This window comes from Vanellus vanellus (genome assembly GCF_965231255.1).
Source record: "Vanellus vanellus genome assembly, chromosome: 3".
Classification (NCBI taxonomy): Eukaryota; Metazoa; Chordata; class Aves; order Charadriiformes; family Charadriidae; genus Vanellus; species Vanellus vanellus.
This window is the reverse complement of record NC_138907.1, coordinates 12,817,213-12,833,033: the sequence shown is the minus strand read 5'-3', so window position 1 is coordinate 12,833,033 and position 15,821 is coordinate 12,817,213. Positions and strand designations below refer to the sequence as shown.

Below are 15,821 nucleotides of genomic sequence, written 5' to 3'. Positions count from 1 at the left end.
CCTGATAAAAGTGAAGCTATTGACTTAGTGCATGAAAGAAACAATTCGTCTGCTTTTAAGGTAACTTCTGTTGGTGCAACGTGAATTAAGAGAGGATTGAGAGGAGGTGGCTCTGCATAAACCAGATCTGAAGTGCTGGAACTCTTCTGGCTGACAGCTCCTATTTAAGGTTTCCACCTAATACATGAGTTTTGGGGTAAAGCTCTTTTGGGACTCATTTTTTGTTTGGATGTTGTCATGTTCCCCTTACTGTTCTCTGAGTAAGGTGATGGTGGTCCTCTTTGTGCTGATATTGGATGTAATAATGGTTCTAACACCCACGCAGGTGACAGGATTCCCAAGTTACTCTTGGACCACAAAGGGCTTTCCAAAAACATCATTGGCTAGCATGAACAGTAGCCAATACTCTGGTTCTAGTCCTTGATCTAGGGTTAAAAATCAGCGGGCTGCAGCAGGGGCCGTACCATTCTGTGCTGAATTGCAAGGCTTTTTATTGCATGTTAACCCTTTAGGTGAAACCCACCGTTACTACATACAGCATGATTTGTGGGAGAACATATTCCCACTGACAAATTACAGTCTCACTGTCCTTGGTTTTGACCCTTGAAGAAAAGTTTCATCTCTCACCATTGATAAAGAGACAATTAACCCCCTTCTCCTTTGGCATCATGGCCACACGGCTCTGTGCGTGAACGGATGAAGTGAGGGAAACCCAAGAACAGTTGGCAAAGTTTCCTTTTCCCACTTCTTTGCTGAAGATGCTGTTTGGTATCCAAAGAGTTAAGTCATTCCTGGCTATTGTTCTGCATGCAGGAATTTAAAGGGAAAAGGAGTACTTGCTGGAAACATTGATCTCTCCATACCTTAAAAGCAACTATATTCTCACTAAGGCAGAAAATTTCAGGTGAAACTGTTCTTCTGGGTGTGAGTTTACTGCCACAGAAAGAAAGAAAGTCTTACGGAAAAAAGTGACTGTACTCTAGGAAGAGAAGCTATATGAAAAAAAGATAATAGCGTTAGGAGAAAAAGATGTTTCTTTTATTATCCTCTCATTTGATAATAAAAAGAATTAAAACAAAAATAAGAAGCAAATCGAGCATGTTAGGGAAACTGAGATTGACTCTGCAGGATACCCTGGTAGTGACTCGCAGGATCCCAACAGTCCGCAGGAGACGGCAACATTTTCTCATTGCATACACAGGTGTGACTTAAAAAAAAATGTGCAAGTGTCTCGGGGCAAAGTAATGAGTTACGAACTTGTTGCGAACTCTGTACTTCCTCTCTTTGTAGGTCTAACGTGGTTGTCAGGAGAAAAGGGCCTGAATAGCAAGGTATGATTTCTATGAAGATTAAACACTAGATATTGTCAGCTTATTTAGATAACAATGGAAAACCTAAGGGCTCTCCAACAAGTCTGAGCTCACAGAGATTTGAATGTATAGGCAGATTGTGTTCGCTAATGTAAAATATATTCTGACTATGCTCAATGGCTGTCTTTTTTGTAGTTTAAACTCAGAGAAGTGTTGTACACTTCGACGCGATTTTAAATAAACTTGGGGACAGAAACAACTGCAGAAAATGACAAAGGTCTTCCAGTTAAGAGGATGTGCATCAAAACATCCGTCACGTTCAGTTCTTGGTTTTGGCCATGTTTTGAGGACAGAAGTGTAAAGATGCTACATATCCATTGCTAACTAACAGGGGCTTTGTAAGAAATAAAGATAGAGCAGTAGGCTGGTAAGTGGCTTTCTTTGTGGTTCCTGAAGTTGCTGTCATAAAGAATTAAAAAAAAAAAAAAAAGTAACTCTTATCTCTGTCTCTAAACAAGCTTTAGAAAAAAAAGATCACAGATATAAAACCTGCTAATTAGACAATCCCAGATCAAATTTAGATGTTCCTCATTCAAATGACCCAGCAAAATTGGATTTTGCTGAGAATTTATAAATCTCTGAGTAGAATAAAACTAGAAAAATAAATAAAAAAACCAGTTGATTACAGGGTGCCTTAAAGAACAACAGAAAAATTTGATTAAATTAGCTGAATATTAATTACAGATTTTTTCACAGAATTATCTAAGAACTTATCAGCTGAAAGATCATGTCCCTCTCAAAAGCAATCGTGACAATAAAAACAATTTCCAGCTGCTTATCGGGCGTTTGCTGAAAGGGCTGCATTTATCATTTATCAGGTTGATTACTTTTTGGACTACTTCCTTTTTACCCTCGTCTCTGTGACTCACAGCGCCGGCCCTCGGTGAGCCAAAGTCATTCGAAACACTGATGCGCATTTGTCTATAGGATATTTCTGGGCAAAATTCCAACATTTCCTCGAAACACGCACTTTCCTCATCAGTGTATCACCCAAGATCTGACAGTTTTATTAAAGTGTCTTTTCCTTGCAGGTTTTTTTTTTTTTTTGGTACACGGGATGGCCTTTTGAATTTTCAGCAGCTGAGAGCTGGAGCATACTACAAAAGGATTTAAAGCTAACAACCCTTCTACTGCTTGATCTTTTCTGTCACAGATTGGATCAGTCACTGTCCAATAAATGTAGCTGTTGTTCACGATATGATGTCCTTTTCAGCTGCATTTTTTTATTGAACTTTGTAGGAGACGATAATAATTGATGGACTTGGACATGACGTGAGGGGTAAAGCTGATGGGGGTACACAGCAGTGTCTGATGTGTCTTGTTATGGCATCACACTAGTGACGCTATAGCTAGAGAACTAACTTTTAAGCCTTTTTTTTTTTTTCTTCCTTTTTTTCTTTTTTCATGAAAGAAATCAGCCCTCAGATAGCGTTCTCTCCAACTTCTTTGCGATATCAAAACAAATAACAGGAATGCTGTTTAGTGAAAAAAGATACTCAGGATAAATTCTCCTTAGAGAATTTTTTTTTCCTTAGAAGTCTCAGAAGATGGGTGTTCAACTCTTGGATCCTCCTCAGCCTCTGTTATATCTGCTCCTCTCTAGCCTTGCCTTTTCTGTTCCTTCCCTGTTCCTGTTTATTAAATAGATTCTTTTTTCTTGTGCATTTCGCTTATGTCATCAGATAGCTCTCTTTAGTCTACTGTTTCTTTTCGAAATCCCATTACATTAACTGGGAATAAGGTGGTGTGACTCCTAGAGCCACCTGAGGTTTTATAAATGGATTTGGTCGGTCTGTAAAACAACAGGACAAATAATTGACCTATATATTAGTTACTCGTACTGCTCATAATTATAAATGCTTTAAATACAGGTAAAGTCAAGTAGTACGTTATTAATTGCATTTTGACCTATATAAACAATATGTACAAATTATTCCGTGTTAAGCAGAAGTGAAGGATGCACAAACCTTGCTTAGCACTAGTATTGTTATACCTAGTACCTAGAAGGACTGTAAGCTTTCAGGGAAGGGGTTATCTCATTTTCACACAGTATTTAGTGCAATGAAACCCAATTCCCTAGAAATTACCCTGGCACAAATAAATACCTTTTATGAGCTATCCACCTTTAAACTTCTTGAGTCCTGCCCTTAGCAGTCTTGCAGCGGTGCTATTGTTGGCTTATTGTGAAGTTTGTTCGTTAGTCCCTTACTTAAGAGATGAGTTAGTGAAAGGACATTTCCCCAGAGAAGGCAGAGACTTAAATGAGGATTCGAAGAGACAGGTGGGCGTGCTGTTTGTTGCGTAATTTAGGGGAAAGCACGAGGAATCTCAGAGGTAATGCAAGCAGAACGAGGACAATATAGAACTGGTTTTGATCCCACAGTAATGTAAGCCAGCAGGAACTATGCAGAAATATATATTTATGTTTAAGAGCATTGGTGAGATGGGGAATGAAGAGTAGGTGTTGAGAGAGGAAAGGGAAAACAAGGAAGAGCAGGAAGGATGGAGGTAATTTCTCGGTGAACATTGAAACTCCTCTTGAAGACAGCTGGAGAACCTTTTTGTTGAGAGGACGTTACCACTTGTGGAGCAGGCACTGATGGTCCTTCCCTCTTATCAGCAGCTTTGCACCCATTTCTTGACCCAACAATGGTGTTCCCCACCCTGGGACAGTGGTGGTCCCTCAGTCCTGCTGTCAGGGAGGGAAGGAAAGAGGAAAAGATCACGTGGGACATGCTCTCAGCCATACGAGAGAGGGCCCTTGAGATGGCCAGCCAAACACCAGGACATTTGTTCTGCCAGAACAGCTGAAATGACTTAGGAAGAATTTATTATCTCTACAGTGGGAGAGCCCCTGCCAAAAAGCTGTAACCTGCCACAGTCAGGTTACGGTTGAATCTTCTATGTGACTGCAGTGCTTAGCTTGATTAGGTATAAAATTTGTATTGAAGAAGTTCCATTAAATAAAAAGAGAAAAGGAAAAAGCTGAGCTAAAAAGAGGAAAAATCAAGGAGAGTAAACATAAAACGTGTAATGAATTTCCTAAAAGTCTGACATTTCCATCACATTCTTTTGATGCATACTTAGAAAAGTTTATCGCAGTATTCACATCTTTCTAATTAGATGGAACAAGCCAGATGATTAGAGCCGTGAAAAAAACATCAAAAGGTTCACACAACTTTTTATATAATTAGAAGGGAATTTTCATAACCCATAAAAGCAGGATTTAATTGTGTAATTTAACATACAATTTAAATATCAAGATCAAACTAGCAGGGCAAGTGACTTAATGGGATAAATGATATTAACATCTAGTGTCAAAGCTTAATTTAAACAACAGAATGTCTTCATTATGCAAAAGAGTCAAGCAAACGAATCGTTCAAAGGGCCTTTTTTTTCAACAAGCCCCTTTCCTATTGTTTCTTTGAAAACAATGAAATCAGCTGTGGAGCAGCAACATGCTGAGAGACCAGGAAAGCACGATTGGCTTTGTCCATCTGACCTCACTGTGACATTGTGGTGCAAGATCTTATAAAACAAGAGCCTCCTGCAGAGCTCACACAGAGGACCTTTTAAGAGCTGGTTAATTTTACTTTTGTAGCTAATTAAATGGGAGGGGGCAGAGAGCACATGAAATGTAAAAACCCTTGGGTTGATGCTGCTGAGCTTTGTTGTTTTAAAAGTACCTGTGGAAGCGTTCATAATTTGTCACTTTTCACAAAACCCTAAGAGACAAACTAAGAGCATTCAGGATCCCCAGGACACTGCCGGCTCTTGTGTCTGGGACTCAGCAGTTGTACTTCTTAAAGGAACGGATTAGAAACGTATAAGCTTATTAGAGTGAAAGATGACATTTACCCACATCAGGACAGATGAAGAAGGGGAAAGTTCAGAAACATATACATTAATTCCTGGAAAATAAAGAATAGCCCTTAGGCCAGGGTAGGGAAAATGTCAATGACTCTAAAGACACTCAGTTCCTATTGACGAGTTTCATGATGGCAAAGGGCAAACCAGGTAGAATAGTTCCATCTTCAGTATGAGTCTAAGATTGCAAATGACACGGATCTATGTTAATGTTTACAAAATGAACATCCTGACAAAAGCCTCTGTCTCCAGAAATGACTCACCATGAACAGGTCCCGAGCACCTATGTCAACAGCTAGCAGAAATGCTTTTTCAAATCTCTGATACCTGCAGGAAAAAGGAAACATGTCACTTGCTGAGGACAACCAAAGAGCTGCATCAAATTTTGTTAATGGGCAGATGGAGTCCTTCAAGTCTTGCCAAAAGTGATGCTGAAGTTTTACCGAGGAAACTTGATGTGCTCATGCTCAGATTGCAGAACTATGAGGTACGACAGTGACTACCCGTAACCATCGTTTAAAACCTTCAGCAAGAGTTATATTTGGTGTTGAGTCCCATCAGATCTAGTTGAATCTGAAGGGAACTGAAGGTACTGCGGATCATAACAAATTGATCCTTTGAAAGATACCAGCCACAGCACAGATAAACACCTGCCCAAGTAACATTGGTAGTAACCTCAAAATCCCCTATGGAAAAGACTAATCCCAAATCTCACAAGACTTCAGAGACCCTTGTAGAAGTTTGCATTGAGTTTTGCCCTCACAGACCCCTCAATACAGCTCTCTGAAGCTGACAATCCAGTCGAGTCATTCTAAACAGTCACGAATGCTCAAGGACTTTTTGGTAGGGGGTGGCACTGCTTGGCCTTCAAATTCCCTCAGCCCAGTATTAGCACAGGCTCCTGAGGGTTTTCTGAAGATCCTATGGTGAAGAAGATGGTGACAATGAGATAAAACAAGGAGAAAAAGGGCAAAATCCACAAGCAAAAATTACCTCTGAAAGTGCTCTAGAAGGCACCACCTGAGTGTCACCTAGAGACGCAGTAGAGTAGGAAGGTAGCAGCGTGGATGTGGAACTTGACCTTTACCCATTAACCCAGGAGGGCTGTATCGTGGCATGTTGAGACAATTACTTTGGTGGGTTGAGGGCTTGCTGAACAACAGCTTCTTCCTTCCGTAATCACACAGACTGCCACCATCTTCCTACCCAGAGACCATACACCATCTCCCGCTAATTACAGCAAATGCCTACATGGGATGGAGATACTGCGGAAGGTTGTATATACCCCTCGTTTGGGAATTCCACAGAAGCGGGAGGAACCAAGCCATCCATCAGAAGCTTTCTGAGAATATATACAGCACTGCGCTGGCAAACACTAATCACAACAGGAAATTCTGCATTGGGCTAATGCCCCTCTTACACTAGATGTAGAGAACAACGACGTGACAATCACTCTGTGCTGTGAGAAAGAGAGTCTATTTGTACGCCTTTTCTTCTGCTGCACGTTTTAAACTCTTTAAAAATACCTCCAGAAATAGATTGGGTGATTATTTTTAGGTATGCAAACCAACAAAATACCCCAATTTTATTTCAGCTGTGAAGTAAAAGATTGATTCCACATAGAATGATTTCTGGATCTTTCCCATTACTGGTAAAGTTTCCCCCTTTTCACCTGTCAACAACTTCAATAATAGATCAGGTGTAGATGCTCGAAGTTTGGGAAGCAGATGACTTCTTTTCCCCAGTGGGGAAAAAGCACCATTGTGACTTCTCAGTGTTAAAAAGTAGTCTATTGTGCTTGCCCAATGAATGTCGTCCGACAGCATCATATGGATGCCATGTTCTGTACCTTGAGGGTATCTTAGCAAGCACTGGGCAATGCTGTAGCTGTTCCTCAGGCTAGTGTGAGCACAGGGGAAACATGGGAATCCTTCACCTTGGTGGGTGAAGGAGTCCCATATCACAGAATGGTGTAGGTTGGGAGGGACCTTAAAGATCATCTAGTTCCATCCCCATGCCCTGGGCAGGGACACCTCCCACCAGACCAGGTTGCTCCAAGCCCCGTCCAACCTGGCCTTGAACACCTCCAGGGATGGGGCAGCCACAGCTTCTCTGGGCAACCTGGGCCACGGGCTCACCACCCTCACAGGAAAGAATTTCTTCCTGATATCTAATCTAAATCTCCCCTCTTTCAGTTTAAAGCCATCCTGCCTCATCCTATCACTACATGCCCTTGTAAAAAGTCCCTCTACAGCTTTCTTGTAGGCCCACATGTGGGCCACAATGTACTGTACTGGGGACTCCTGTTTCTGGCCAAAGCTGAAGCAGTTTTCTGCCTCTCTCTTGCTACAGTCTTATTGCTGTCTCCTCTTCTACCACACATGGAATGAGTCAGCAGACTGCAAGACAGAGCCGGCGAGGACTTTTCCTCAAGGAATAATAATTCGTGACAAGAAGGTATAATATGTCAGCATAAGTAGTGAAGGAAATTCGCTCTCCAGGTGAGATTCCTAAGAGCTGGAGCGGGGAGTCCTCTCCTCCCTAAAGCTAATCTCCCCGCTGTGTCTTCCAAGAGGTAATTTGCAGCCCTCCTCACCCAACTTGTTTAAGGGAGGGGAAGAGAGGAATTAAGGTTAACCTCTTGATCACCGGGCAAGAGGCAGTGCACCACCATTTTTATCATGCACATCTACGTATCGGAAGCTTTTCAACGTGCTTTCTACGAAGGATTTGCCATTAAAATACATTGTGTTGTAATGCTGCTTCTGAAGCGACGCTTTAATTAAGACAAATAAGTACACGTTAAAATATGGGTATCTTGAATAGCTATCGTATATATCTTTTTTCCCGGCACATTTTTCTTTTCAATTATGGATTAAATATACATTCTTAGTACTTAGAGGGGAAATTGGAAACCAAACAGAAACCGGCTATACGACTCATTAAAAAGACTGTCTGCATCATGTTATTTTGTTTTTCCAAAGTTCTAACTCTACAGGCTATTTGAATGACATTTGCTTTAGCCACAGCAAAAATGTAAAATAACTTTTTCATTTGATGGACCCGCAAAAGGGAGTCATGGCCTTAAAGCCATCAGTTCTTTGCTGTTCCACAAAAATTTATTTTTTTCTTTTTCCTTTAATCAGCATACATACTTCAGTCTTGTTATGGCCCCTATTCATAAAGCTGTGAAGTGAGCTCATTATTTTCAGATCTGTACTGAGGGTTAAAAAAAAAGGGGGGAAAAAAAGACTATCACAAACTGAGAGAGCTGGAAATAACAACCACAGATACTTCATAAATTATTATAAATGGAATTGCTTTAAGATAAGGTGGAGGTTTCAAAAGAAAGTGACAAGTTTGCATTATTTAGGCAAACGGTATTAAATCAGTCAAGAATGTCCAGTTTTTTTCGAACTAGCTTTGCTATAAGATACTTGTTATTTTGAGTCTCTTTGGCGTGGAACTTGTGCCGGTTTTATTCTGTTTTTATTCTACGGGAACAACAAGAGAGAGACCTCAAGCTAATAATGCTGGTTTGTATCATGGGAAGACCTCTTGCTATTGCTAACACACTTCACTTAGAGTCTGTCCTCAAACAAACAAACAAACAAACAAAAACCCAAGCAAAACACCCTCCCTTTTGTTCTTGTGCTACAATTACGAGGTATAATATTTGCTTTCAAAAATGGCATTTACAGGGTACCAGTCTTGAAGTGAGCGTCTTCCCACCCCTCCTTCACCTTGTTCCTTATTGCTTGCTTCACAATAACTCCAGCAATCAAGGTTTATATGTCTCTTGAAAAAGAGAGATAAGGAAATCTGCCTGTAAACCATGAAGTTCAGCCACTTGTTTGGTCAAAGTGACAGCCAACAGAAATATGACCTTCAAGATGAAAACTCTCAAACTGAGATTAACTATATCGGACAGACAGGAAAGCATTTCCCTGCGAGCTGTTCAGCACGTACAATATGAAGTTCAAATTCTCATGTAATAAAATAATACTATTATATGCACTTACGCAACCTTTCTGTGTACCCTGCAAAAATTTAAAAAAGATGTCTATTAGTACGTCCATTGTACAGACAAGGAGACAAACGTGAGTGATACGACAAGGGTCATGTGGGGCAAAAATGGTCGAGGCAGAGAAGAATGCAGACCTGCTACCTGCTTCTATTTTAAGTATGTGACTTAACTGACAAGACGCCAGGAAAGCATTTCATTTTTAAATAAAACAGATATGAAATAAAAAAAAAATAATCTATTAACTTCAGAGAGGCTATTGTTGGTTTTCACTACCAAAGAGAATCAAACGCCCAGGGTTTCCTCCAGCTGGATGTTCAGAAAGAAGGTGATTTTAAAGATCAAAATCGTGTGCCCGGATTCTGTCCTGAAGAAGTCTCTTCAGTTTTTATGAGAGGTTCTGCAAATATATCAACAAGGCAGAATTTTGCCATTTGTATTCCACAACACCTGCATTGAATGCGGTCTCTGAACGACAGAGATAAGTTTTTCAAGCTGAAAACGGTCAACTTAAAAATATTTGTAAAATCTATCCATAGCATTAAAACACGTCAGAAAAAGTCCAGGAACCAGAAAAAAAAAATCATATGGAGGGAGGAAGAAGGGAAGAGAGTGAGAGCTCATGCAAGCAAGAGAGAAATATAGTGCAGAAAAGATGGAAGCATTTCTTTAGGGACTAGTTACAACCAACAAGCCTTCTTAGACATGCCCATCGACCATGTAAGCATATTCCTTGTGCCGGGCTGATAAAGGAGGGCTGCAGCAGTTTGGTGTTTTTTTGGTTTGTTTTTTTTTTTTTTTTTTTCCTTGTCTTCAATAAGGGTACACAACATTTAGAAAATAATCTGCAGGGGAAGAGCTGTGGCACAAATAATATTTATAAGGCAATCCTTTTTAATGGAAGAAATTGCAGAGTCCGCCTCATCTCACAGTCCAATCAAGGGTGATACGCATGCAAAAAGTGAATATTTAAAATATGCACTGCGCAAACAGAACAGGCAAAAATGAATATTGAAATAATTTACATGTAATCAAACTACGCTGAAATGAAGTTTTAATTGTTCAGTATTCTGTGATGCATATGCAGATTTTAAAGTATTCAGAATATCAATCAAGTGTTTACTTACATCAAGCAATTGTATTTAAGCATACAAAACAGATGATGAAAATATGTTCAATCAGCTACAGCTCCCAACATTTACTGCAGGGTTTACATGATCACTTTAAATTCAGTTATTTCATTTAATATTTCAATTTAATAGCTCATTCTTTCATTCAATTTCTAGGCATCTTGCCCATTTCTTAAACACAATAATAATAATTATTCATAAAAGGAGCCATTTCCCATAAGTTCTCATATCAGCAATTTTTGGAACAGAAATGGTTTTCATGCTTTTTTTTTCCCCCTCAAAAAAAAAAAAAGTTGTTATTATCAGAAATATTTTCCTTTTAAATTAGACAATATTAAAATAAAGAACGACGTCTGTAAAATGACTCTGCGCCCTGTTTCAATGGAATTCTGAGCCAGAATAATAAGAGATTATCAGGTTAAAGAATGTAAAGTGTGGCTAGGTTGCTAAGTGGTTGATTTAAATGGAGACAGATTGGTTTTCAACCAACTGTTGAACATAACCCCACTGATTTAGACATGTAGCTAGATTTCAGAATATGGCTTCAGAACCCATTTAAAAAAAGAATAACAACTTGGTCCAGGGCTTAAGGTTTTATATATTTATATATTTTATATATTTATATATTTTTATATATTTCACACGAAAAAATACTGATGTGTAACAAAGTCAGGTATAGATGATGTAACTTCAGCGCATCCTTAAAATAGCAACCCTGGAATTTTATTGACCTTCAAGGAAATATTTTTAAGTAAAATTTCAGAAAATTCTGAAGACTTAGATTGCTATGTGACCTTTCATATATAAAATACAGTATTAGTCAAAGACTCAGAACCTGCATTTTATAGCAAATGCTGAATTACTGTCACTTTACTTGGAGTTCTTGGAGAGGAATAAATACATCAAGATCTTAAATTTCATTAAAAAAAAACCAACCAAACAAAACACTTTAAACAAAAGTCAACCAAAACCTGATACCATTTTACCCTAATGAGTTCAGTGGGATACCCTATTTTAAATAAGACAGTTGCAGAGAAAAACAGACCACTGAATGCAGCCGAAGATGAGGCACCCTCCAAAGAACCTGTCTTTCCCTCTCTCCCCAAACTGTAAGTTTGTGTTTCAGAACATCATCATTTGGGGGACTCAGTCTCAAATTTTTTTTAATTTACTTCATAATCTCTTATTATTTGTTTGGATAATGAACTGTCCGGGAAATAGACTATCCCTGATACCACTGTTCTCCTTTGGTAAAAATCAATTAATTGCTGGCTCTCAGTTTACTGCAGCAAGGCTATTTCGACACCCACATACGTGCAACGGCATACGGAAAGTTTCATGTATCACCATCAGAAATCTCAACCACGACTGCCATTTTTTTTTAAAAGAAACTATTCCGTGAGTAGCGAAAAGTCCTCTTGACTAGCTGATGGAAGAATCAATGGATGCATCGGTATGTTAAAACCTCTGAGATGCTGGTGGTATGATTTTGCCAACCTCCTGCTATTATGCTACAAGTTTTTTAGATTATGAGCTCTTTTGAACAAACCTCCCAGGGATTGGGGGTCCACAACCTTGTTGCCTTCTAAGAGGCTCTCACCCTGACAATGCGAAAGCGCTGCAGAGCACAGCAAAGGCTGATGGAGAAACAGCCACCAAGTCTCTATGTATGCGAGTCAAGGGGATAATCTTCTAAATTGTATTTTACATGCAGAAGCTCTAAAGGTCATTCAGGTATAATCTATACATCCCTTCAGGCCCCAATTTAGCAAAGCATTAATGTATGGGTTTACGACCTGTAATTTTCTGTGGGCCCTAAATATGGGCATGTTAAGTGGAGCACTGGATTTGGGGCCTGAGTGACTTGTTTAAAAAGAAAAGCCTTCTGGGACCTTCCAAAGGTCATACACAAATAGGTCTCAAGTAAAAGTGAGTGAATAACCATGAGAAAATTGGAAACGGGCACAAATATCTCAAGCCACCCAAAATCTCTGCTACTTGGACTACACCATCAAATTCTGCATCTCTGAACTAAAGGAAGTCCACCTATAACTTTATAGATCGTTGGGCGTCGAACCGAATGCCCTTCACATCAAAGGGTACCTTCTGGTATGAAGTAAGAAAACAAACCAACCAACCAAATTAAAAAAACAGGAGGAAAGAGAAAGCTAATAAGGGGAGCCAGACAGTATGACTCCCTGGCCAGAAAAAGCCCTTGAGGGCTGTAACTGGCTGTGAATCTTGAAGACGTTCCCAACCCGAAACAAAATATAATATCTAACCATGTGATTCCTATCTTTTAAGATGATATTCTGCTCTAGGAAGCCTAAAGGTGTTCTTCTGTGAAACAGTTTAGATGACTTTGCGTTAAACATAGCTGCTGCTTCTCAGAATGGACTTTCTACGTTCAAAGGAAAGCTGTCCGGGCATTTTTTGAGTCATATTTTCAAGTGAACCAAGTTAATTTTTGAATGTAGTTTAGTAAGAAGGCACCATTTTAACATTTACAATACATATTTAGTAAGAAATAGTCTAGAAAAAGAAGTAGCTTTAGCTATACAAAAAAGCTACATCATTTATGTGTTGACCATTGCCCAATTAACTATAAAATAGCACTAGTTTTAAACTATAGAGCTGTCTTATGTCTAAACCAGAGAAATATGAGTTAACAGATCTGTATTCTACGAACATTTACGTTGCACGTTTCCCAGGTGGTGTTGGTCAGTCGGGGTTAGCCACTGAGGAGGACGACTTGTTGGGAGCAATAGCAAACATTTTCCTGTTCTGTAGCATAATTCTTTCATGTTCGTCAATTGCTCTGAGATTTTCAATATTAGGTGCTATAAAAGTCTGGGGAATGGGAACTTATTACTATTATAAATTATTATTATTATAGAAATTGGAACTATGATGGTTTATTTCTTTTTAAACTAGACTCAGCCTTTTCCCTTCTTGTAACATGTGCTTCCTTTGAATTTCCCACACTGTGTATTTCCTTTTTCATACCCATTTTCCTTCACAAGAATATATTTTGTTGCCATAGCAGTATTTCCCTACCTTGCAATTTTATCATAGTGGCTTTCCTTCAGGTTTCTCTAAGCTGCAACTAACACCCACCCAACCAACACAGCCTCCCCCTCCCCAGGCCCCAAACCACCCAGTTCCCCCAACCTCTTACTATTAGTAACTTCTCAACAGTCTATCTTTATCTTTAAATACAGACGCACTCCAGCATACTCTTCCAAAGTACTCTGGGCTAAAACCAGATGGTAATTAAAAATGCTGATAAGAGGCAGTGACACCTGTTGTTTCACATTTATTTTACTCAACCCTGTCTGTTAAATCCTAGTCTTTATTGCATTAATTCACCTCTGCTTTTCTTCTTTTCCAGCTTTATCCCTCTCACTCTGGTGATCATGTAAACTTAACAGTATGTCGCAAAAGCTGGGTTTTATTGAGCAAACATATCAGCATGTCTACACGCTAAAGACAGCTCTATAACAGAGGCCCAGTATCATCGCCATGGTTAAGGATGAGTTGCTGCCTCCAGAATAAATCCCTATTGTATACGTGCGATATCTCCCCATTTTCAAACTGCAGCAGATGGAAATTTGGTATTAAAGTTAAGATGAAGAGGCCCTTTCCCTCCTTGACTTTCCATGAGCGGCAGGGCCAATTCTCACTCACGCCTGACATTGGATAAGATCCGGTCTTTTAGTGCTAAGATTTCTCGGAGAAAATATATTAGCTCAATATTTTCTAAAGCTGGCTGCCTAAAGGTATGTATCTAATTCCAAAGTCATGGTGCAGGGCCAAATTTTAATCACTTGTTGAGTTACACATCCATTACAGTATATTGACTTTTTCTATCTAGGTTTGTCAATAGCCAATATTAATTCTTTATAACAAAATAACGCAGTGGTAATGCCCATGAAATTCTCACACGTAAGAACTCCATTACAGCAAACATAGCCACGGGAGAGCCAGACAAGAAACCCTCTAGAACTTCAATCATACTACTTTTGGCATGTTTTGGAGGGAGCAAATGGAAAACCAATGAGTATTGTACGCTTTTTTTCTGCACAGCATCTTGTACAAGAACAAAAAACGTGAGAACGACCACTTACTCAGACCGAAGGTACATCTAACCCAAAACCTTGCCACGAGCTAGGTGCCTTGGAAAGAATACGGCGATACTTCCCTAAGCAGTCTCGTCGTCTCCACCAATTTGTGGTTCGAGGATTTGCTGAGCCAGAGGTGGTTTCCACGTTGGTATTCCTCAGTGAATTTCTCTTCCCCGAACCTCGCCTTTCAACTCACGTAGGATTTTATCATCCACAACATCCTGTGGTAAGGAGCTTCATATTTTAATTACATGTTACGTGAAGAATCACTGTATTTTGAAACAGCCACGTGTTAGCTTCACTTGATGACCCCTGGCTTTTGTATTAGAAGCAGCAGTGAGCAGTCATTTACTGTGCTCTTTCTCCCTACCACTCACAATTTAATAGATCTCTATCTCAGTTGCCTCCTCTATAGGGTGAGGAGCTCTAGTCTATTTAGTCATTCCTTTCACTAAAGCTGTTTCATGCCTTTAATCATCCTGGCTGCCCTTCCTAAAGCTTTTTGAGTTCTATGATATCCTTTTACAGCTTATGGGACTCCAAAACTACATACAACATTCAGGTGAACTCAAATTCACTGTTTTGTTGTCTGTTCCTTTTCTAACAATTCCTGGCACCCAATTTGCTTTTTGTACTTGTGCCGAGCATGGCACTGACTATTTTATAGCTGTAGAGTTATAAGACCAAATTCTTCTTCCAGAATAATGGTGAGCTCAGACTCCCATCATTTTCTATGTGAAGTTAGGAGTCACCCCTCGCCCCCTCCCCCCCGCCGTGTGCTTCACCTTGTATTTATTTACATTAAATCTTCAATTTTGACTCTGTGTCACTGAGTCCTGTGAAGCCCTTTGGCTGTTTCTGACAGCAGGCCCCATCTTTACTAGTCTTAGTAATTCAGCATCATCAGCAAACGCTGGCACCTCACTATTTGTTCCTTTGAAGGGCTACTTATGAGTATAGATCTTCTATACTTATAACTTCCATTGGTGACCTCCACTGACAACTAACCATTTACTCTTACCTTTTACTCTTTGAATGAATTACTCATCTATGAAAGGGGAGCTTCCCTCTTATCCTGTGGCAGCCTAGTTTCTTTAAGACATTTTGGTGGGAGACCTTCCAAAAAAGTCTTCAATGGTCAAACTTTCATCTGTAGCAGCTGGATATCCATAACTGACATGATTGCTGATATCAAAGAACTCAGAGTTTTGAGACATGACTTGCTTTTACAGGAATCCTGCTGACTCTCCCCCACTATATGGTTGTATGTTCACAATTTGTTTTAATATAGTTTCTACTAATTTCA

At 39.5% G+C, this 15,821-nt stretch overlaps 1 protein-coding gene across 1 annotated transcript in view; it reads right to left on the bottom strand.

Annotated features, from left to right (window-relative positions):
* Window positions 1–5,343: 5,343 nt before the first annotated feature.
* Window positions 5,344–15,821, bottom strand: part of WDPCP (WD repeat containing planar cell polarity effector) — a gene marked incomplete at both ends in the record, with an annotated part of 57,714 nt that continues 47,236 nt past the window's right edge. The window contains 2 exons of the mRNA XM_082480228.1: window positions 5,344–5,415; window positions 5,501–5,564. Coding sequence (XP_082336354.1) covers window positions 5,344–5,415; window positions 5,501–5,564 — 136 coding nt within the window. The remainder of the gene's footprint in view (window positions 5,416–5,500; window positions 5,565–15,821) is intronic.